Source organism: Quercus suber, unplaced genomic scaffold, assembly GCF_002906115.3.
Source record: "Quercus suber isolate HL8 unplaced genomic scaffold, Cork oak 2.0 scaffold_311, whole genome shotgun sequence".
Taxonomy (NCBI): Eukaryota; Viridiplantae; Streptophyta; class Magnoliopsida; order Fagales; family Fagaceae; genus Quercus; species Quercus suber.
The window spans coordinates 152,687-176,745 of NW_027069767.1; the positions used below are offsets into that span (position 1 = coordinate 152,687).

The window sequence follows — 24,059 nt, forward strand, 5'->3', positions numbered from 1 at the left end:
CTTGCACTCCAATCCTTTAAATATAGAAATCCTAAAAAATAATCTAAATATAATAATGCCCAAGGGAGACTAAACTTAGTGTGTGTTTGGGAGTAACTTATAAACTAGTGCTTTTCTTTTTAACTTTTATGTACAATTTTTTAAAAGCTCACTCTTTTTTTTTCCCCTCACATTTTCAAAATACAAGTTTACTTTAGCATAATTTTAACAAATATTAAACAAATTGTTTCCAAACAAACACTAAATCTCACAAATGTGTTTAACAATGGTTAGGGTTTCTCACGTAGGGTGTATATATTGTTGCCCCTAAAAACTAAATCTCCTTTTTGTTAGGGGGGCACTAGGTATAACACTTTCATAGCAGTTTATAATTAGCTTAGTAACCTCCTCTTCATTTTCTTCCACACTCCATTATCATCCCTCACTCCATGGATGAGATCTCCTTGTTTACTTTATGTAGCCCTTCCATCAAGAAACTTTGCATTTCTATCTCCCTTGAAGCCAAAGGGTTCTAGATCATTGTCACCACATCTATCCTTCTTAGAGAGAAACTTTTCAAACTTCTTATATATTTCTTTTTTAGGTGTAAATTTTGAAAATCTAACCACGGTGAGATTTTCATGTTCCTTATGTTATTAACATACATATCAAATTTCATTCAAATTAGATGTGATTTACTATTCAATCAATAATTTAGATTACAAAAACTTAAAATTTTAACATTTGTTTGTTGACATAACAATTGATCTTAATGAAATAATAAGAAAATGTAATCTAACAATAAGATTTTCAAAATTCACACTCAATATAAAAATATACGAGGAGTTTGAAGGATTTCCTTCCACACTAGTTTGGAAAAAAAATTTGTTCCTTCACACCAAAGTTGGTTGACTTGGCCATGGTTCAACCCCCTAATAGATTTGGCCTCTGCTAGTTTCCATAGTTCCCTTACCTTCACACTTCCAAAATTTGCTTTGCTACAACTCTTTACACCTCTTATTTTAAATTTTTTTTTTTTAAATTTCAGGTTTTTGCTCAGCTTCACATTCAAACTTATCCATCCACATCTTCTCAAACCGGAAAAGAAAACTTATTGATAATGATTACTTGGTGATTTATGGCTTATCAATAGTAATTTTTAGTGGTACTAATAATATAAAAAGTTTTTGTTTTATATTTTACCACTCCTTTTGTGCATTGAACTTTTTTTTATTAATCAATCTAACTACTTATATATCTCCTAGAAAACAAATTCTTCCACGATTTATTTTCTAAGTTGTGTATGACACGTTTAGTGTGCTATGTTTCAGAATCAATTGGAGGAATGTCTGCATTTGGGATTTTTCAAGTGTCACTTTTTTTTTAATTGTATTTTTTTTTTTTTTTGAGTTGTGTTATAAAATTATTCAAGAAATTTAATTCTTGAATTTATATTGTTTCATATTTAAGTTTTAAAACTATTTTGGTATTTTGGCCCAAATTTGATATTCTTGTGGGTTTTTTTTTTTTTTTTTATGAGAAACTTATAACTTTATTAAGAAGAAGATAAATTCAATACATCATAAGCAATAGTTGACTCAATCAACGAATGATTTTCCTCTATCAATGTTACATAGTTATCAATATTATCTATTTCTTTGGCAAACTTTGCGAAAAGATGTGCACGTTTATTACCTTGACGCTTCAAATGAGACACGTGAACTGATCTAAAACCATGTAGTTTGTATGCAATACCATTCAGAACATTTGAGACAACCATAGGAGGAGTACATAATTCCAATAGTGTCAACTACAATCTTGGAATCACTTTCAACTACCCCATCCCTTATACCGGTATCCCACACAAATGACACTCCAATTTCCATATATAGCTTTCGCCTCAATCTCTAGTGGACCCAAAGGTTGAAGAAGTTTCTTGCTCATTGCTATTGCAACCCTTCCTTCATGATCACGAATCACCACCTCGACCCCAAACCCCTGAATATGACTGAAAACTATGCCATCCACGTTTACCTTGTAATTTGGGGCTATTGGTAATGTCCATGAATCATTCATCTCCATTCTCGGTGAATCAATAACATGGTTTGCTCCCTGAAATTTAGCAAGCAAAGTCCGAGCTTTTTGCACCACCACTATTGTCGATTGACGAACACTCCCATGTTGGACTACATTCCTATTGAACCACATGCACCAAGCTACTATAAAAATCATCTCCACTGTGTTGGACGAAAATCAAATACCATACCAGATCCACAAATTCTTGATAATGGATTCCTTGTGTCTCAAACACAATATTGGATAAACTCCACACTTCCTATGCTTTCACACACTCCCAGAATGCATGGCCACTAGATTCTTCCCCCCGACCGCAAGCTTCACACTGAGCTTCATCAATGACCTATCGCTGACGCGGATTCATTTTTGTAGGGAGGATATTACGACAAACTCTCTAGGTGAAAGACTTAATTCTTGTGGGTATTAATTTGTAAGTTATCATGCTTTTATATTAAATCAATTAATATTGTACATGCGAACATAATCTCTTTGTCTAATAATATTAGTTTTGACAATAATATATTTTTTAATTGATTTGACTACATGTCAAATAATAGATGCAATTTGTAGTTTTTTTATGTGTGAAAAATACCTAAAATTGCTTGAGGTATGTGGAGAAGCATATTTATTGATGGATGATTAGTAAATTATGTTTAAATAGATTCCCTGATCTTGGATGATTTATTTTGTTTTATGCATTATGTTTAAACTAGTATGTAACTCATATAAACGCATAAATGCATTTAAAATTAAACATAATTTTTATCATAAAAATATAAATAATTAATCAAATTATTAAAAAAAAAAACAACATGTAATACATGCATACTTATGAATACATTTAAATTTAACACAATTTTTATTATAAAAATATAAATAATTAGTCAAATTTTTTTTAAGTAAACGTAATTAGTCACATATTAAAACTCTTTAGTAAATTTAATACTAGTCATGATAATTATTTTCTAATTTTTAATAAGATAAAATGTGTGGTGATCTTTGTTATATGATTGGTTTTTATTTTTTATTTTATAGTTCATTAATATTAGATTCTTAGTGTGGGGGTAAGAGCCCAAATTTGTATATTGAGCCTTGGGCCTTATCCAAGGACGTGGACATGTCCGAGGAGGAGTAAATGATTGGGAAAGGCTCCAAAGTTGAGAATCACATAAGGAAAGAATGGAGGAATATAGTCTGAGGAGTAGCTTCTTCTCGGATACGATGAATATTGATCAAACCTGTATTTGAGCAATTTAGGTCACCTTCCAAGAAGTTCTAACAATAAGGATGAACCTCAGGCACATACAAAGGCGATAGGAGCTCAGAAATATCTAAAAGAAAAGCTGCTACCGCCACATTAAATGCACTGCAGCAACTTTTTTGGCCGCATTTTTGTGGAGAGGACTCCTGAATATTGTAGTCTCAGCTACCACCATTCACAGAAAGCCAAAGAAGATGTCTGATGAGATATGCACTCAAGTGAAAGCTTAGATGATTCACAAGTGTACGACCAGGATGGTCTGAAAGGAACTATATAATGTAAAAAACCTCCCATGAGAGGTTAATCAGAAAAAATCAAAAAAGAACAACTGTAGTATTCAAATATGTATTAGCATTCAGTTCTATTGGTTTATTTTTATAATCCACCTCCTCGGACAACCAGTTCATTGAGTTTTACATGTGTTTCATGCTTGTTCATCTTTGAAATCCTTACTGGCCATTGTCTAATCCACTAAAAGCCTAGCTCTTTCACCCACTCTCTACAAATTTATTGTACTGGACTCATTAGGCCTATATCCCATATCTTCAAGGCGTGGGCTACAAATTGTGACCCTACAATTGGCGCTGTCTGTGGGAAGAGCTTGTGTTAGAGTGAAAGCAACAGTCAATTATGGCAGAACCGAGTCCACAACAAACAGAGTCGAGAGAATCAATCTCAACATGGTGACCCTTTTTTAACCTCGAGTAGAGAGGTGATCGCAAAAGAAGTGTCCACCCTGCACATACAAATAGGAGCCAACCTCGAGGTGGAAGCCATATCTCCAATGCAAAGAACAACAAGATCATGCAATTGGAGATCGATTAGTTAAAAAGAAAGTTATGCCATGCAAGGAAGAGACAAGCTTCTCCAAACTCTGTCATGTCTTCTGATGACAAAAAGGACATTAATTACAGGCGGAGGTCTCAAACTCCACCCAGTGAATCCTTCTCCTACGAAGATGAGCACCATCATGAGTGGTGGTTTAGAAGCCCGCCACATAGGGGCGTATTAAACGATGCTATGAGTAGAGCCTTAAACCAAATCTCTAAGTCACCTTTCACGCATAAGATTGAGGGGGCAAGACTTCCTCGGCATTTTCATCAGTCAACATTCACCATTTACAATGGACGAATAGATCCTGTTGAGCATGTGATCCATTTCAACCAGAGAATGGCTGTCCACTCTAAGGACGAGGCCTTGATGTGCAAAGTCTTTCCATCCAGTCTCGGACCCATCACGATAAGATGGTTTGATGACCTAAAGGTAGAGTCCGTAAACTCCTTTCATGAGCTTACTCAAGCATTTGGCTCTCGGTTCGTGACTTGCAAAAGAGTTCCTCAGTCGTTGGCTTCCCTCCTATCCTTGAGTATGCAAAAGGGGGAGAATCTTAAAACATACTCCGACAGATATTGGGAAATGTTCAACAAGATTGAAGATGATTTCGATGACATGGCCATCAGTACTTTTAAGCTCGGCCTTCCAGCTGAACACAGTTTAAGAAAATCCTTGACTGGTAAGCCCGTTACTAACGTGCGTCAGCTCATGAATCGAATTGATAAGTATAAAAGAGTTGAAGAAAATCAGCAGCAAGGGAAAGGAAAGGATAAGGTTATCCCTCAAGAGAGAAGGGATTTTAGGTCGGATCGGTATAGTAATAACAAACCATGTAGGGATTTTGTTGGGCAATCAGGATCAGCGAATCTTCAAGCAGTCAATGTCGTGTCCCAAAAGCCGGTGCATCAAGTTCTGGAGAAGATCAAGAACGAGCCATTCTTTAAACGGCCAAATAAAATAGTGGGAAACCCTAAAAGGCGCAATCACAACCTATATTGCCAATACCATTAAGATCATGGACACATTACAAAGGATTGTAGGAGTCTGTGGGATCACCTAGACCAACTTGTTCATGAGGGTAAATTAAAACAACTTTTACACCATTCCAATGGTCCGAACGGCCAGGCAAGCTCAAAATATCATAAAATTGATTTTTCCAAACCCCCCTGAGAACAATAAATGTCATCTTCGCTACACCAGGGAGAACTGGATCCTGTCCTTCTAGAGTAATGTCTGTGGCTCGGCTATTCGCGGAGGACGCTAATCAAGATATGAAGAGAAGTAGAATGGAAATTCAACCTGTTTTAGGCTTCTCAGATGAGGATAAAATTGGAACCATATAGCCCTACGATTATGCCCTGGTGGTTACCCTCAGGATTGGGGGATATGATGTGAAGAGGGTGATGGTAGACCAAGGCAGTGAGGCCGAGATAATGTATCATGACTTATACAAAGGGCTGAATTTAAAACCCGAGGACTTAACGCTCTATAGCTCTCCCCTGGTGTGTTTCGATAGGAAGGTCGTCATCTCAAAGGGCCAAATCTGACTACATGTGCAAACTAGTCCAAAAGTAGTAAAGGTTGATTTCATTGTTGTGGACGCATACTCACCCTACATAGCAATTATAGCGAGACCCTGGCTTCATACACTAGGGGCTGTTTCTTTTACTCTACACCAGAAGGTTAAATATCCATCTGAAGGCCAAGTTAAGGAGGTTTTGGGAGATCAATCTGTGGCTAAACAGTGCTTAGTGGCTGCCATCCAACATAAACCTGAGACTGAGTCCTCGACTTCTGCTAGAAAGGATTTATAGCAGTTAAAATCTTTGACTTTGCCCATCGATGACTCAGCTGAGAGGGCGAAATGCGAAGATTTAATAAGTTGTTATTAGCGATGATCCTGAAAATTTCTTTCAGGTTGGGTCTCAAATACCCATTCAAGAGAGAGAGGTGTTACTAGAATTTCTTAAGAGAAATGTAGATATGTTTGCCTGAAATGCTTACAAAGTCCCAAGAGTGGATCTAGAATTCATTTGTCACCGTTTGAATGTCAACCCATTGGTTACCCCTAAGAAATAGCCTCCTCAACGCCTATCTAAGGAACACTCTAACGTAGTACGAGAGGAAGTAATGAAGCTCAAGTAGGTTGGAGCTATTAAGAAAGTTTTTTTATCCTGAATGGTTAGCTAATGCTGTATTGGTGAAAAAGAAGAGTGGGAAGTAGCGAGTGTGCGTAGATTTCACAGACTTGAATAAGGCTTGCCCGAAAGATCCATTCCCTATGCCTAAAATAGATCAGTTAGTGAATGCAACTGTAGGCCATCGTCAGATGAGCTTCCTGGACGCCTTTCAAGGGTATCACCAAATACCATTAGCGCTAGATGATCAGGAGAAGACTGCTTTTGTAACCTCTATTGAAAACTACCACTACAAGGTGATGCCATTTGGTTTGAAAAATGCGGAATCTACCTACCAAAGAATGATAACGAGGATGTTTAAGCCACAGTTAGGTAAGAATATTAAAGTCTACATCGATGACATAGTAGTGAAAAGTAAGATAGTTTCTGAGCATGTGGAAGACCTTGGAAACATCTTTGAAGTTCTTAGAAAATATAAGCTGTGTCTAAATGCTTCCAAGTGCTCGTTCGGCATGGGATTAGGCAAATTCTTGGGCTATATGGTAACTCACAGGGGGATTGAGGTCAGCCCCAACCAGATAAAGGCTATTAGCAATTTGCAACCACCTCAGAATCCTAAAGAAGTTCAGAAACTGACTGGAATGGCCGCTACCTTGAATCGATTTATCTCTCGATCAGCAAATAGATGCAGACCTTTCTTTTTTGTTGATCAACAAGTGGAAAAGGTTTGAATAGACTGAAGAATGTGCCTTAACTTTCCAACAACTTAAAGAATATCTCGCTTGGCCACCTATCATGTCTAGTCCCGAATCAGATGAAGTCCAATTTGCTTACATCGTTGTGACCCCTTACGCTGTAAGTTTGGTATTGATAGGAGTTGATCGCGGTGTACAACGACCAATTTATTATGTGAGCAAGTCGCTGCATGAGGCCAAGGTTCGCTATCTTCCACTGGAGAAAGCCATCTTAGCAATAGTACATGGCACACAAAAATTGCCCCATTACTTCCAAGCACATACAGTCGTCATCCTCACCCAGCTTCCACTTAAAGCTATACTACAAAGTGCTGATTACACTAGAAGGATCGCTAAATGGGGCACGGTTTTAGGAGCTTTTGACATCAAATACATGTCGTGCACCTCCATCAAGGGCTAGGTCCTTGCGGATCTGGTGGCCGAGTTTACTGAACCCTATTTAGAAGAAATAACGATGGCACGGACCATGGATGAAAAATCGGTTGGCATGATTTCCCAACGAGGTCCCTTATCCTGGGAAGTGTACATGGATGGTGCAGCGAATCATAAGGGCTCTGGAGTGAGGTTAGTGCTAGTATCCCCTGAGAAAATCACCATTGAAAAGTCATTGAGGCTAGACTTCTCGGCTACAAATAATGAAGCCGAATATGAAGCTCTACTGATGGGAATAACCATGGTTCAAAAAATGGGTGGAAAGGCAGTGGAGATGTTCTTGGACTCAAGGTTAGTCGTCAACCAAGTAAAAGGAGAATTCGAGGCGAAAGATGAAAGAATGTAGGGGTACTTGAGTCAAGTTAGATGCCTGCAATCAGAGTTTGAATCTTTCAACTTGCTGCACATCCCCAAAAGTGGAAACACACATGCTGATTCCCTAGCCACACTTACGACCACCTTGGCATAGAATCTGCCTCGGGTTATCCTCGTAGAGGATTTGTACAAACCTGTGGAGATGAGAAGAGAGACAGTCCAAGTCCACCAGATCAGAGCAGGGCCTAATTAGATGGACCCTATAATTCAATTCTTGAAGGAAGATACTCTGCCTGAAGAAAAGTCAGAAGTTGACAAAGTACGGAGAAAGGCTACTTGGTTTTGGCTGTCCAAGAACCAGAAATTATACAAACGTTCCTTTTTAGGACCATATTTATTGTGTGTACATCCTGAGACAACTAAATCACTCCTCAAGGAGCTACATGAAGGAATTTACGGAAGCCATACTGGAGATAAATCCTTGGCACATAGAGCCATCACCCAAGGTTATTGGTGGCCAAGTATGCAAAGGGAGGCCCACGAATATGTGAAAAAATGGGATCAGTGCTAATGGTTTGCACCAAACATACACCAACCGGGGGGAATCCTTAATCCATTGTCCAGCCTATGGCCATTCGCTCAATAGGGCTTAAACATTGTGGGTCCATTCTCCAAAGTAGTAGGAAACAAGAGATATCTGCTGGTCGGCACAGACTATTTTACCAAATGGGTCAAAACTGAACCTTTAGCAAACATCAGAGATGTGGATGCTAAGAGATTTTTCTGGAGGAACATTGTCACTCGATTTGGGATTCCTCATACCCTTATCTCGAATAATGGCCTTCAGTTTGATAGCAAAGTGTTCAGAAGTTATTGCTGCAAATTGGGGATCACGAATAGATATTCTACCCCTACTTATCCCCAAGGGAATGGACAAGCAGAGATTATTAACAAGGTCATAGTAAATGGATTAAAGAAAATGCTAGATAATGCGAAGGACAAATGAGTGTAAGAACTGCCACATTTTCTCTGTACGTATAGGACTACGCCTCGTAGGTCTACTGGAAAGACTCTCTTCTTAATGACTTATGGAGCTGAGGCTGTTATCCCTTTGGAGACTGGTTTCCCAACGTTGAGAACCAGTTCTTTCAATCCGAGTAGCAATATTGGGCAACTAAAGAAGAATTTGGACCTGATTGAAGAGAGGAGGGAAAATGCAATGGTCCATTTAGCATATTATCAACATAAGCTTAAACAGGGTTATGATGCTAACGTGAAGTTGAGACCATTAATGCCTGGTGATCTAGTGTTAAGAAAAGTTATGGGCGCTTCAAAGAACCTAGCATAGGAAAAATTAGTACCCAATTGGGAAGGACCGTATCGTATTACTTCAGGGGCTTTAAAAGGTATTATTATTAACAAGTTTTTTCTCTATCAATATGTTTATCTATTACATAAAGGTTGTATATTTTCTGTCCATTACAACTTATATAAGTGTTTAAACTTAAACTCAGTCATGCCTGAATTCCTCGGACCAAATGATATGAGTTGGTTAATACTCTATTACAATTTATATAAGTGTTTAAACTTAAACTCAGTCGTGCCTGAAGTCCTCGGACCAGATGATATGAGTTGGTTAACACCCCATTATAATTTATATAAGTGTTTAAACTTAAACTCAGTCGTGCCTGAAGTCCTTGGACCATATGCTTTTTGGAAATTAATACACTGGCATTCTTTATAAGAGTTTCAACAGATCCTAAATCATGTTAGACCTTTCGGACCACACACTTGGGTGAAATTAACACTCAGTGGCATTCTTTGTAAATGTTAGACAGAGCCCAATTCATATAAGGTCATTCGGACCAAGTACTTGGGTAAGATTATCATCCAATAATCTGTGTCTATATCCCACTCAGTACCAAAATGTGTCTAAAATGATAACCTAATCCTTAGATTAATAACTCCATATAAGATAAGGTCCTTAATGATTCATTGATTGTTGAAAAATGTAAAAAAGCATCTTCCCCTTTCATTATTTGCTAAGTTTATTATTAATTTTTATAAGAACCAGCTTTTGTTAGTATTTAGTTGAATTACTTGCATCATTAGCAGATTATTGTTATTAACTCTGCTCAAGGTAAAGTAGCAACAATTGAAGATTATCTGCAATGACAGTAAACCTGACAGTATATGTAATGAAGACAATGGAGACAAAAGAAGAATATTCATTGATCGAGAAAAGAACATCTTACATTCCCTAACAACAATAAAAAAAAAAATTAAAAAAAAAAAAAAAAAAAAAACCTTAATGACTAAGTCTTTGTCTTGGGGACAATTTTTTTTTTTTTTTTTGGTGGGGGACTTAATGTTTTGATTTTTTTTTTTTTTTTTGGTAGAGAGAGGTCACAAAGAGCAATAAAATTTTCTATTTTTATAATGTTTTTTTAATCTATGTTAATCTTTATGGTAAATAGAGAAATGCTATGTCCACAACATTTCCTATACAGCAGGTTGTTACGGGTTGTTATTGTTGGGGTAAAAAAGTAATTTCAATGATAATAATTAAACAAATTATTAAATTTCAAAAAAGCAATTAAATAAAAGTGCAGAATAAAATAAAGGTCTTACCATTTGGTGCTCCTTCTTTCTGTAGTAGTACATGCCTCCCCTCCCTTTATGCCCCCATAATCCTCTTCTTTTATAGTCAAGAAACCCTAATTTCTTGTTTGCCATTTACAGAGAGAGAAAGAGCTCTCAAGGATTTTGAAAGAACCCACCTCATCTTTGTAGAGAAAGGAATTGACAAATATAAATCCAAAAAATATGAAATAAAAAAATATGTAAATATTAAATAAAAATAGTCACAATTCAAAATTCCAATTTAATTAGCCCACATTTTTGAGTTTTAATCAGGAACCAAAACGTAACTTTGAAAATAGATAAAAGGTCAAGTTCTCTTAGACCCAAGGTATTGAGTGAGCACTCCCTCCTCCTTAGGACCACCATAAAAAGTCTCTTCTCTCATCGTATGGATATTGCATGTAGGTGTTATCTAATCCATGAACTTTTTTTTTTTTAATGATTATGATATTAATTTAGGATCAAAGCAGGCTATTTAAATTCCTTGAATATGCTTGAATGTTGTTCATATATGTTCTTAACTTGTTTTTGGTTGTTTTTTACATGTTCATATATAACACTAGCTTTGATATTGATATCTGAAATATGAAAAACATATTAATTCCATAATATTCTCAAATGCTTGAATCTAGGATGTCACCATTCATACACATTCACTATAATTTATTTTTCAATCGAAATGTGAGGATGAATAAATGGATTTAGAATTTATCACATTCACACACATTTGATCACACGCATTCAAGCAAGTAGTCTACCCTAACACTGGGCAATGATCACACACATTTGATCATTGGTTATCATAGTCTAAAAGACCGGTTTCATTGCCAAGGTGATGCCTAACACCTTCTTATCTTGTAACCTAGTCTCTAAACTTAGATGAAGGGTTTTAGATTAGTTCTTATCCATGTAATTTTCAATTCTTATAATGTAACTAGAAAACAAAGCCATTAAGTTTTCCTAGATTGTATTTAGGATCAAAGCCATGTAAATTTTAATTATGTTCAAAATTGATGTACAATATTCTCAATTAATAAAATGATTAATTTTTCAATTTTGGTTTCTTATATTTCTAAGAATTAAATAAATGGTGAATTCTTTGTAAAACATTTGATCTAAGGGGAAATGTATAATCAATTGCACCTCTATTATGAGAGACACTGACATGACTCCAACGTGAGTTTGGTCTAAACAATGAATTCAAATGGTCCAGGGGCACAATCTCTCACAGTACTATCAACGAAGTAAGTGGGTAATGGGTATCATATTATTTGAGAGAGAGAGAGAGATGCATTATAAACAGCCACATATTTCACTTGAACCAAAATAAATAAATAAATAAAAGGAAGTGGGCGTGGTTTGTGTGGATCCACATATTTCGGTCCCTATTGCCACATAAATGTAAAATGCAATACAACACCAGCAAAGCTGAAACACCAAAACTAGTCAAGGCAATGCAACGCCAACACAAATAGAAAAAATCAAACAAGTTAAAATTAAAGTAACAAACACAACAGTGATAAATTTTTTCAAGGCAAACCTCAAACCTGAAGAGAATGGCTGGAACAGAGAATCCGATGCATAGCAGAATCAATAAATACAAAGAAAGATTAAAAGAAAAAGCAATTTGTTCCGACGATATAGGGTTGAGGTTTTTTTTTTGGGAGTATAGAAAGAGGTCACAGAGACAAATAATATTTTCAATTTTTTATAATTTTTTTTAGTATATGTTAATCTTTTCGGTATAATTTATTACTCCTAAATGAAGGCCTTCTTTCCCCATTTTCCCTTCTTTGACATTTTTTTTCCTTGTGCATTGGGTATAATTTGGAGTTTAATTAATACATTTTATAGAATTAACCTTTTTGTTTTTTGTTTTTAGTTCTTTGAATAGATTTTATAGAATTAATCTTTTTGGTTTTTTTAATAAAAAACTAACCTAATTGGTTAAAATTCAAAAGCTTTTTTCAATTTAGGGGCTTTAAGTAGTTACCTAACTCGTTTAAGGCAGGAGCACTCCCAAAATTAGTTGGGACAAAGTCCTGGACACCTAGTACCAAAAAAAAAAAAAAACCTGTCTTTATATAAAAGGTGCTCTCCTGAAGTTTTCTTTATATAATCTATCATCTGTTCAATTTCAAGGAAGCAAAGCCCTCTCTTGCCCCCCAAAAAAGAAAAAAAGCAGCACCCTCTTGAGTCTTCTTGATGGAAGTACGAATTCCTCATTCCTTTCCCTCATGTCTTGCTACATTAAATCACCAAAGAAATGCAACTGCACTAACAAGGAAACATACGAAAAGAGGCAAGCAATGCCTATCGGTATTACCCTCCTTCATTATCGTCTCAGCAAAGTTCAATGAAACACAAGTGAACCAACGACGATCAGCTAATTATCACCCAAGTATTTGGGATCAGAAACTCATTGAGTCCTTTACCACTCCCTTCTCGGTAAGTCCACTTACTATACAACACTTTTCCACATTTATTATGACACATATATGCACTAATTATTTATATTTACTATAGTGAATATTTGGTTGTGTTGTGTTGCAGTATGAGATCCATGCCACTCGGCTTGAGGGGTTGAAGAAAGACGTTAAAACTTTGTTGAATTCCACAAAAGACCAAAGCGTCTTACTGAGGCTTATAGATTCAATGCAGCGGCTAGGAGTGGCTTACCACTTTGAGCAAGAGATAGAAGAGGTTTTGAAATTTCAACGTCCAGATGTTACTAGCGATCTTTACACAGCCGCATTGCATTTTCGGATTCTAAGAGAACGAGGTTTCCCAGTTAGCTCAGGTGATATTACATACCGTCATTCATGTAACTAGGGAATAAGGAGTGAGGATTTGTTGGGGCCAAAACATGAATATTTTTGGGTAAATTATAAAAACCTTAGAAAATTGAATATCAAAGTATTTATCACTAAAGGGCCAATTTTTTTTTTTTTTTTTGGTACTAAAAAAAATCAATTAGTGTTACTAAGTAGAAAAAAGAAAAAGAGATAAAATTTGAAAATAAAAATAAAAAGCATACAACAATCCTTTAAATGGACATGGATAGAGTGACATGACTCAAAATTCAAAGTGGCAAATTTCTAAGAGTATTAGTATTAATGGAGCTAAAGAAATTAGTTTTCAGTACCTAAAAAAGCCACCTTATTTATTTTAATTAACTTACCATTTCACAACTCACCATACATCAATACTCTTATTTTTCACAACACAACTAAATACTATTCATTTATTTATTATTTTCTCTCTCTCTTCTCTGTCTCACTATCTTCTCCCTCCCTTAGCCACTAGCCAAACCCACGACCCTCTCTTCTTCTCCCTCTCTCTATCTTCTCCCTCTCTTCAACCCATAGCCACCATCATGGCACCACCACCACAAAACCAACGAAGAAGAAACCATCATGGAAGAAAAAAAAAAAAAAAAAGCAAAAAAAACCCCCCAAAAAGAAAAGAAAAGAAAAGAAAAAAAGCTAAGAACCACCCACTACCATCCACCATCACAAACCATCGGATTGACACCCACTGCCAAAACCACTGGAGAGAGAAGAGAGGAGAGAGGAGAGATTGGGGTGACAGTGAAGATGAGAGGATCAGTCAAAGAAGAGAGAGAGAAAATGTATAATAATAAAAGAAAGGAACACACCGAATATATATATATATATATATATATATATATATTTTACAACTTTGTTGCTACAGTAGTCTATGAAAGATGATAGTCTACTATAGTAATTTTGTTAAATTTTTTAACAATAACACCATTGATGTAGCTTAGTTTTTGTGGTTTGTGGTGCTAAAAATAACAATTTGGCTTTTTAGCACCATCAATGTTAACACTCTAACATTGGATTCTAAACATCAAAGAAGTAAATTGTAATACCAAACACTTATGGTTCAAGTCACCACTTTATTTTTGGGGAAATTACCATTTTGGGTTCACTTTCAATTTGGTTCTCACTTTTTCCAAGCAATTAATTTGGTCCTATTATTTTTAATTTGCTGTCAAGTTAGGCCCTACCATCTACTCACTAACAAGAAATGCCTATTTGGCCAACAATTTGCATTGTTGGCATGCCTAATATTAACATATTAAATGAGAAGTTGACGTGTGTAAATTTTAGTAGACACATTAGCAAAAATGGCAAAAACTAATGTCACATCAGATTTTAAAAATATTTTCTTTTCTTTACCATTTTTTTTCCATTTCTTTTTTTTTTCTTTTAATTTTCCTACAATTTTTTTTTTAACCAAACATAATTTCGCTTTTATTTATTTTTTGAAATTTCTTGGTAACCAAATATAATCTAGTTCAACAACAGTAGATTAACACACACACACACACATATATATATATATATACACATTGCTCTTTTTCTGTTGTGTGGCAATAAAGTAGCACATGGGTTAGCCCAGCATGCTAAAATCCTTACCTGAGTCTGTCATGTGGTTAGGCACTTGTCCTCCTTTTGTGGAGCATTTAGTGTCCTCTGATGTACTATTTTCTTCTTCTTAATACAATTGTCGTAGTTCACATCAAAAAAAAAAAATTTGTTTCTAACCTTCGATTTGACTTTGAACTACAACGAATCTTACTTTAACAATAAAAAAAGATCAAATTAATTCCACAAATTTTAGCCAAAATCCCCAAGTTCAAGCTAAACCCAAATTCATCACAACCCCAACGCTGACTTTCAATTCCAGCACCACCACTAAACCCAAATCCACTATAGCCCCTATCCATGGCCACTAGCTCCCAAAAAAAAAAAAAAAAAAACTGATCCAATTACCCTCTAATCCACATCTCCTCATCTCAAGCCCAACAGGCAAGGACCCAACCTTGCATCACTGTTGCCTTGTGCAATTGTAGCAACCCCCGAGCCTCTGTAGCATCCTTTGTTAGCCGCAGAGCCCCCATTGCACATGGTTGGTTGGGGCAAGAGTGATTGTGTCAGAGTGGCTATGGTGTCGAAGAAGATCAATTTTACTTCTTCAAATTTAAATTTCAAATTTGATATCACAGAGAGAAAGGAAATAAACATGTTCTGGAAATGAAGATATGAGAAATGAGAGAAGAAAATTGAGAGCAAGTTAAACGAGAGAGGAAGATTGAGACCAAGATACTTAATTTATCAGTGTATTTGTTACCAATAATAATCGATCTATGGAAAATGTTGTAGAGAGGAAGATATGAGAAATGAGAAACTCTCTTTCCCATAATTTCTCTTTCATATTTTAAATTCTTTTTTTCCTTTCTTTAAAATTGAGAAATTGATATTTTTTCATTTAAATTCTAATGTTGCATTTTTTAAATTGTCAAATAAAATTTTATATTATGTTTTTGCCACATAAGCTTTAAGTGTGTCAATAAAGCAAATCATTTGTCACGTAAGCATTTTTTCATAAGTTATTGGTAGGTACTAACTTGACAACAAGTTAAAAAAAAAAAAAAAAAGACCAAATTGACTGTTTGGAAAAAGTGAAAACTAAATTGAAAGTGTCTCCAAAATGTAAAGACCAAAATGGAAATTTTGCCTATGTGTTTTTAGTTTTTTTTTTTTTTTAATATCAGTTTTAGGTCATAAATTTTGTAATCTAAAGTTTGAAATATTTAGATATTAAATACACAAATATAATTTTTGTTTTGAAAGAAAATTCTAGGGGGACTATTGCTCCCCTTAGACATAATGTGCTTTCTCCTAGAATCTAACCATATATGCAGGGTTCTTAAATTTGGAATCTTAACTAAATCAGTGAGAAGGCATTGTGAAACGGAACGAGTGTTAAAGAATCATTAAAATAATTATAAAAATTTATATATTTGATACAATCTAACTTCCATACTTTACATCTCTACTAAGATTCATTTTTATTATTTTTTATTTTTTATTTTAACAAGATTATATATTTCTAAGCACAAATGCTCAAAAGTCAATTACTATGGTACTCTTATAAAAACACTAGTTCCTTTTTATTTGATTTGAGGTTCTCTTTATTAGCCTTGTTGGCTAAAAAAAATTGCATGATAAGTTAGAGGATAGAAAAGTAGATGACAAAAAATATTTCAGTTTTCTCTCATATATTTTTGGTTACTTTGATTGAGGATAGAAAAATAAAAAGATATAAATATAATCTAAATAAATTTATTGTTATACCCTTATCACAACAAGAAGGGATATAAAGATTATAATTAAAATAGATAAAACGTAAATTTAATGTCTTATAAATTTTTTCTTCCACTTTTCCTCCTAATTTGGAATGATGGATTTTGGTGGGTCAAGCTGTAAAAGACCACACGACCTCATTTTTCTACATCCATTTTCCATCTCCCGTTTTCATCTAACCAAACGGACAAAAAATACTAATATAGTAGGTTAAAAAAATATATATATATTTGGAGTGATTTGATCAAGAAAACATTCAACATGGAAAGACAAAAATGATAAAATAAAATAAAATCATTAAATTTGATTTAAAGAAATTAAATTAAAAATTCAAGGGTATTTGATTTTTTCAAAAAAAAAAAAAAAAAAGACAAGAACGAAGAACAAAACAATCCAAGTGCCAAATGCCAAAAGTAATCTATTACTCATCACTTTGGGGATCATGAAGAAGGAAAGGTCTTTAATATATGTGTGTATCTTGATTTTGTTTGAAGGGACTTTAAACAATTCATTTCTGGGTGCATGATGGTGGGAAACAGATGTGTTTGAGAAATTCAGAAGCAGAGATGGGAGATTCATAGACAGCTTAAGCAGGGATGTGGAGGGACTTTTGAGTTTGTATGAAGCCTCGCACCTTAGAATGCATGGAGAAAATATATTGGAAGAAGCCAGGGATTTTAGTATCAAAAACCTGAACTTATTAATGGAAAAATTGGACAGTAATTCAGCTAAGAAAGTGAAACAGTCACTGGAAATCCCCTTATATTGGAGGATGCCTAGAGTTGAAGCTCGGAAATTTATTGATGTCTATCAAAAGGACAATACAAAGAACTTGACCTTACTTGAGCTGGCTAAGTTGGATTACAATTTAGTGCAATCCGTGTATCAACAAGAACTCAAGGAGTTAGAAAGGTCGGGCTTACTTTGCTTCATATATAAATGCTTTAATGGAAACTTGCAATAAGATTAACATGTTTCAAATTTGATTCATCAGGTGGTGGAGAGACTTGGGTTTTAAAGATAAGCTGACTTTTTCAAGGGACCGAGTGATGGAGAATTATATGTGGGCTGTGGGTATCATTTTTGAGCCCCAGTTCTCCAAGTGCAGGATAGGCCTCACCAAATTTGTATGCATATTACTAGTTATTGATGACATGTATGATGTATATGGATTGCTAGATGAGCTTGAATGCTTCACCGATGCAGTGAAACGGTATCATAGAAACATGATCATCAAGGATACTACTTTATTTTATCTTTTCCTAATCATCACCCATTTTTTTTATCTTTTCAGAATTTCCTAACTGTCACTTTGATGATAAACATTGTTCCTTTTATCTGTGTTTTTTTCTCCTTTATTATATTTTTCGCAGGTGGGAAATGAAGGCAATGGAGGACCTACCCGAATACATGAAGATTTGCTATGTTGCTATTCTTAACTTAGCTAATGAAATGGCTGGTGATGTCATCAAAGATCATGGCTTGAATATTCTGACCTATCTTATTGAAGAGGTAAGCTAATTCTACAAGGAAAAAACTATTGTTTCACGTTCTCTTACACTCCTTTGATATGTACACTCTGTACAAATTATGGGCTAGTTTTAGTACAGCATTTTTTTGTTTTGTTTTTTTTAGTTTAGTTATATTTTAACTTTTAATTTTTTGCAAATAAACTAGTTTTTATTTTTTATTTTTTTATTTTTTTATTTTTGTCTCACGTTATACAAACTAGCTTATAATCTCATGTATATAGATGAGTTACATTTACAAATAAGCATAACTTCTCAAAAAAAAAAAAAGTATTAAAATTTTATCAAATTCATATATGGTGTTTGTATATTTGGAAATATAAAATTACTAATAATAAAATAAATATAAGTTTATTTGAAACAAATGAAAAAAAATCATTTAAATTGTTATTCATGAAACAATTTTAATTTATTCAATTACTATAATAATAATAATAATAATAATAATAATAATATAAGAAAAATGAATCAATGAAGGTAATTTTATTAAGGTTAATTAATTTTGATTCTATGATTTTCTCACATAATAACTCATTGAGAATAAATTCAAATCAGATTACACCATTCAATTGTAGTTTGCCACGTCAAATTTTTACAAATAAAAGATTAACACTACCACACACAATCAACCCTCTTTTTGAATACTATCTTTAGAAAATCAAATTCTCAAAATCCCAGGCTTCCTCCCTGCATGCCACCGATTCAAGAAGCCATTGATGCCGTTGAGCTAGGAATCTTCTGGCAACACTACCAGACCTATGCTATGTTTGGATGTTAGGGGAAGGAAAGAGAGTAGAGTAGAAGGAGGGAGAGTGATTTAAATACCTTTTTTGGATGTTTTTTAAGGAATGAGGGAGAGGGATTTGGAGGGACTAGGAGGGGTTTGAACTACTTCCAACCTCTCATTTTTAATTCCCCTAAATTGGAGAGATTTGGAAGGAGAGTGGAGCATAGAAATGCTTGACCAAATGAATTATCAAATTTATCCTTACCATATTAACAAAATTACAAATGAAAAGACTAATTATTCCCCTCCCCCTTACTTAATTTTAAAAACATCCAAACAAGGTGGAGGATAACCATTCCCCTCTACTCTCCTCTCCACTACTCTCCTTCTCTCTACTCCCCTCTACTCTCCTTTCTCTCAAAACTTCCAAACATAGCATTAAGGAGTCATCTATTCCTGTAATTTTCTTCCTTTATCAAAACCCATTTCCCAAAACCGTTCAATTTTAACAAACCAACACTTTGTTTTTAGATTTACTTGAAGCTCCTCTTTTCTGGGTTTTTTGTTTTTTGGGTGAATGAAGCACTCTTCAGTTTACAGTTAGTGTAGCTAGAGATGAATTTGTTGAAGTTGTACTTGTTACTACTCTTTGAACAGTAAAGATGAAGGGTGTAAATGGGTTTTGCAAGAATATGAAACTACTTACATCAGATTTGTAAAATGAGTAAAGAGAAATTTGTTGAAGATTTTACACCAGCTTCAGCGGATTTCTTCGATTTCGACAATGTCGCCAGAGGCGTTAGAGGTGTTGACAGCCTCTTGACTATGACATGAAGGGCTTTTAAGGATTTTGGAAGGGAGAGAGAGAGGTGGGTTTGTGGTGAGTTATTGGGAGAGGGCTGGGTTTTGAGAGAGAGGATGAGAAAGGGTAGAGATTGGTGGCGGCCATGGAAGGAAAATGAAGTTGAGAGAGAGAGAGAGAGAGAGAGAGAGGACTCTATAGTCTGGAGTTTTTAGTGGTTTATGATTTTGTGTGGTGGGGTGTATTTGGTTTTCTCTAAATTGCTGATGTGGCACTTCCTCATTAGGGGCTATAAAACCCACCTTTTAAGCGGGGAGTAAACCAAATTGAAACTCTAACTCATTTAGCATAAAAAATTAAGAAATTAAATTGACACCTCGATTTTTGTAGTATAGTAAATAGTTGCATTAAAATTAAGAAAATTAGATGCAACACATGACATAAAATTATAATCTAATTTGAGATTTAACTGGATTTTCATATAATTTTTGCTTTATATATATATATGATAAGTTACCGGAAATAAATTGTTCACAAAAAGACCGATAATGTCCACACTTAAACACTAGAAATTCACGTCTGTTAAGATTGTCCACGTTTAACATATGTTGACACATGTTGGGTACAAATAGTGTATAAGGGGAGCGTGAGACTATCAAAGCCCAGTTCTCAATACTTTGAAATTTTAATTGAAGAGAAATGTTTGGACATTGTTTTTCTTAATAATCTTAATAATACAAGTAAAAAAAAAATACTAAGTAAAATAGCACTGTCTAACACTTATTTAAGGAAATAACCTATGTGGATTTTCTTCAAGAGACTAGTCCCTACTCATCTCTTAAAGAGATGGGTTCTTTAAGCACGCGTTCAACTAACTGAAGTTGATGCCGCCATTTTAAAATTTTTGGTCTACCTGGATCTTTGTCTTTTCAAGAGTCGAGTTCCAATTAAATATTAAAACATGGGACTCATCTTTTCAAGCAGCGAGATCAACTTAAAACCCAAGAATTGTCACTTGAAGTGATCATAAAAATGACTTTAATGTTGTTTTGGCCTAGTTATTAACTTTTCCTGCAGAGAAAAATAACTAAATTTGAAATATAGTTTGATCAAAACAAAGGGGGGAAAAGAAGAAGAAGAAAGTAGGAAAAAAAGAAAAAGAAAAAAAGAAAATCATCTGTCTAAATAGATACTTATCAAAAGGTTGCTCATTAATTTATAGCTGAAGACAGAGAGACACCATGAAGAAGCAAGGGAAGTTTGTTAGTTGGTGAAGAATATGATCAAAATTATAAGAAAATCAAATCTGGGTATTGAAGAGTATTAAAACTAGAAATTGAAAGAAGATTCTAGAGAAACTAAGGGAATTCAAGATGAGAGAAAAATGCTTTCATTGCTCAATCTGAGAAAATGAATACAACTGCTACCAAAATACACACTCTGCGTTTATATACAACGAAAACAGAGTAACTAACTACAAGAGAAAAAGGCAGGAAACTAACTAACTAACCGTGAAATACGCAACCAACAAAATTATGACAAGTGTCCTAATCCTAACTGAATGAATACATTTACACTCACGTGACACTCACATGCCTCACTCAAGCTTTCAAAACTACAAGTAGCTTCTATAATTGTTCAATCCAAAACTTTGCCATTTCATTAAATGACGTCACTCTTCCTTCAAGCCCTTTTATGTCGTTTTGGCCCTTCTTGAACTTCAGCCTTACTGTCTTCGTGCCGTTTTGATCCTTCTTCAAGTTCTTGCTTTTGTTCAGCCTTGCCTTCCTTGAACCTGAAACACTCTTGGTAATCTTCTTCTCATCCTTTTTCTTAACAAAGAGAGATGATTTTAGAGAGAGGTTTTTATAGTTGTGAGATTTGGTGAGATTTAGGTGAGTTTGACATCAATTTATAAGCTAAATTTTTAATTTTTGTGTACAATTTTTTAAAATCTCAATTTTTCTCCTATTTTAAAGATTGATTGGAATAATATCATTTTCATGAGTCAATTACTAACTCTCTTTTTATACCTTAATCAAATTAGATTGCATCAACTATTGTGAGGTGTGACACAAGTTAGAAATTTTTTTGTCTCACTATATTTATTATTATGTAAAACAACGAAGTCCCCTCTATCTAACTAAAAAAAAGGGTTAAAAAATTACGTTAATCCTTAAAAGCCATTGTGTGGGTATGATCAATGCGGTTTGGCCCTATGTTGTAACTCTACCATTGAAAAAAAAAAACACATTTCTCATAATTAATGTCTGATTGGCGTGCATTATTTTTATTGCAGTGGGCAACTCTTTGCAGATCACATTTAGCAGAAGCAAAGTGGTTTTACAATGGATACATCCCTACAGTGGGCGAGTACCTGGAAAATTCTTGTGTTTCAGTGGGTGGTCCTGCAGCCATGTTTCATGCCTATATTCTGCTTGGTTGCACCTTAACAAAAAATTCTATTGATTGTTTCAAGAATGGCACAGAGATAATATATTGGTCATCAATCATTACTCGACTTAGTGATGATTTAGGGACTTCAGAGGTATGCTTGGTACAAATATTTGCAATTTAAGCTAGTCAAATATTACTATTTAATTTTTAGCATAATAAGTATTAATGTACTAATTCTCTGTTTCTTTTATCCAAAGGCTGAGAGCAAGAGAGGTGATGTGGCAAAATCCATCCATTGCTACATGGTACGAGAAGGCATAACCGAAGCACAAGCAAAACAGTGCGTAAAGGAATTAATCAACTATTCATGGAAAAAATTGAACAAAGAGAGTGCCAAAAATTCGTTGCCAAGATCAATGGTAAATATGTCACTAAACATGGCCCGAACTGCTCAGTGCATCTACCAACATGGAGATGGAATCGGAACATCGACTGGAGCCATTAAAGACCATTTAACCTCCTTAATTGTTAAAGCAATCCCTATTGAAGAAACTTGTAGTACGATTTGATTATGAAGATCCAACATGCGTATCTCTTGTAGGCTTCATGGGCTATAGTTTTTCCATTGGAAGATTTTAGTAGGTGGCACTATGTGACTTCTTGTTCCAAGGCTATAAGACAGATCGGGAAAACTAATGTTTAAAGATTCTTTAACCTCTGTCATAGTCTATCACATTGGCATTGGCTTGCAGATCATGAACAATTTCACCGCTCTAGCCAAATTCTACTCAATTATTAGGCAAGGTATTACTAACATGCTTACTAGTATTTTTGTGAACAAAATATATTAAATAAATGTTACGTCTCAAACAATTTGAAAATTATACAAAAATGTAGATCATATGCCATGCCCCGAACTTAATTATAGGAGCAAAACATGAACTGTGATGCCCTAGATTGATTAAATATTTTTTGAGTATGTTGAGTCCCACATTAGGCATATACTGTAGGATTTATTAACAATTAAAAAGAGTCTCACCTATGATTATATATATATATATATATAAAGAGAGAGAGAGAGAGAGAGAGAGAGAGACACACACACACACACACACTAATCGCTAATCCATGCGATGCACAGATTAGTTAAACAAAAATTTTAAATTTTCACTTTGCTTAAAGTTATGATCACCTGAAAAAAAAAGTTACAATTTAAGAGGGAAGAAAACATACTAATACCAATAATGTTAGGTGTAAAGTTGTGATTAACAACTATGTTTTTATGTTGGCTTTAATTCCATGTCAAATTTGATTGTATTTTTGTTCAATCATTTCCCTATATTTTTTGTGAGATTTAATGTAAGGGTTGTGTGTGAGAGTTTGGTAAAGATCTGTGAAGAAGGAGATTTCATGACTAACTCACGACTGGCTCGCAAGTGCCAACTCGCGAAAGGCCACGTGAGAAGCACATGCTGGAATTTGAAGAGTCTCATACCAAGCTAGATTTCACGAGTTACTTCGCGACTCAGGTCAAATAGCGAGTGACCTGCGAAACTCACTACCTAGAGCTTTTTAAAGTGTGTTTGTCTCATACCTGTACCAATCATATATAAGCCTTCATTACCCACGAAATTTAAGGAGTTTTTCCAAGGAACTTTTGAGAAAGAAAACCCTAGCTACACACTTGAGAGTTAGAGATTGTATACCCACAATCATCTACACCATTTCTCTAAAGTTTTCCTCTACTCCTACCTCTCTATCTACACATCCTTGAGAGGTTCTTAGCCCATACACTTACCTCACCCAATTTGAGTGTTGAGAAAGGTTTTGGTGCATATAGGAAGCATTGGAAGAAGCCATTGATTGGCGGATGCAATTTGGAGCTAATTGCAAAATCTAGATAACTAGTGAAGACATGGCTTCGTAAAGCCCGTTGTTAGCTGGAACTTGGAGGGTTCAAGTACATTGGGTAGATTAGGCTTAGAGGGTCTTTTT

At 34.7% G+C, this 24,059-nt stretch overlaps 2 protein-coding genes across 2 annotated transcripts; both read left to right on the plus strand.

The window, feature by feature from the left end:
- Positions 1-4,195: 4,195 nt before the first annotated feature.
- LOC111993839 (uncharacterized) lies at positions 4,196-5,161 on the plus strand. The gene has a single exon (XM_065782716.1). The coding sequence runs from the start codon at positions 4,196-4,198 to the stop codon at positions 5,159-5,161; it is 966 nt and encodes a 321-aa protein (XP_065638788.1).
- A 7,477-nt stretch (positions 5,162-12,638) lies between these two features.
- On the plus strand, positions 12,639-22,633 carry LOC111983948 (probable terpene synthase 9). The gene is made up of 7 exons (XM_024015591.2): positions 12,639-12,881; positions 12,987-13,233; positions 17,149-17,521; positions 17,604-17,822; positions 17,983-18,121; positions 21,967-22,215; positions 22,322-22,633. Exons 1-7 carry the CDS (start codon positions 12,639-12,641, stop codon positions 22,631-22,633), a joined length of 1,782 nt encoding a protein of 593 aa, XP_023871359.2.
- The last annotated feature ends 1,426 nt before the right edge of the window (positions 22,634-24,059 follow it).

Coding starts and splice junctions, on each gene's coding strand:
- LOC111993839 (XM_065782716.1), top strand. CDS start 4,196: ATGTCTTCTGATGACAAAAAGGACATTAATTACAGGCGGAGGTCTCAA.
- LOC111983948 (XM_024015591.2), top strand. CDS start 12,639: ATGGAAGTACGAATTCCTCATTCCTTTCCCTCATGTCTTGCTACATTA. Junction 13,234..17,148: donor AGGTTTCCCAGTTAGCTCAG/GTGATATTACAT, acceptor GGTGGGAAACAG/ATGTGTTTGAGAAATTCAGA. Junction 18,122..21,966: donor TGACCTATCTTATTGAAGAG/GTAAGCTAATTC, acceptor TTTTTATTGCAG/TGGGCAACTCTTTGCAGATC.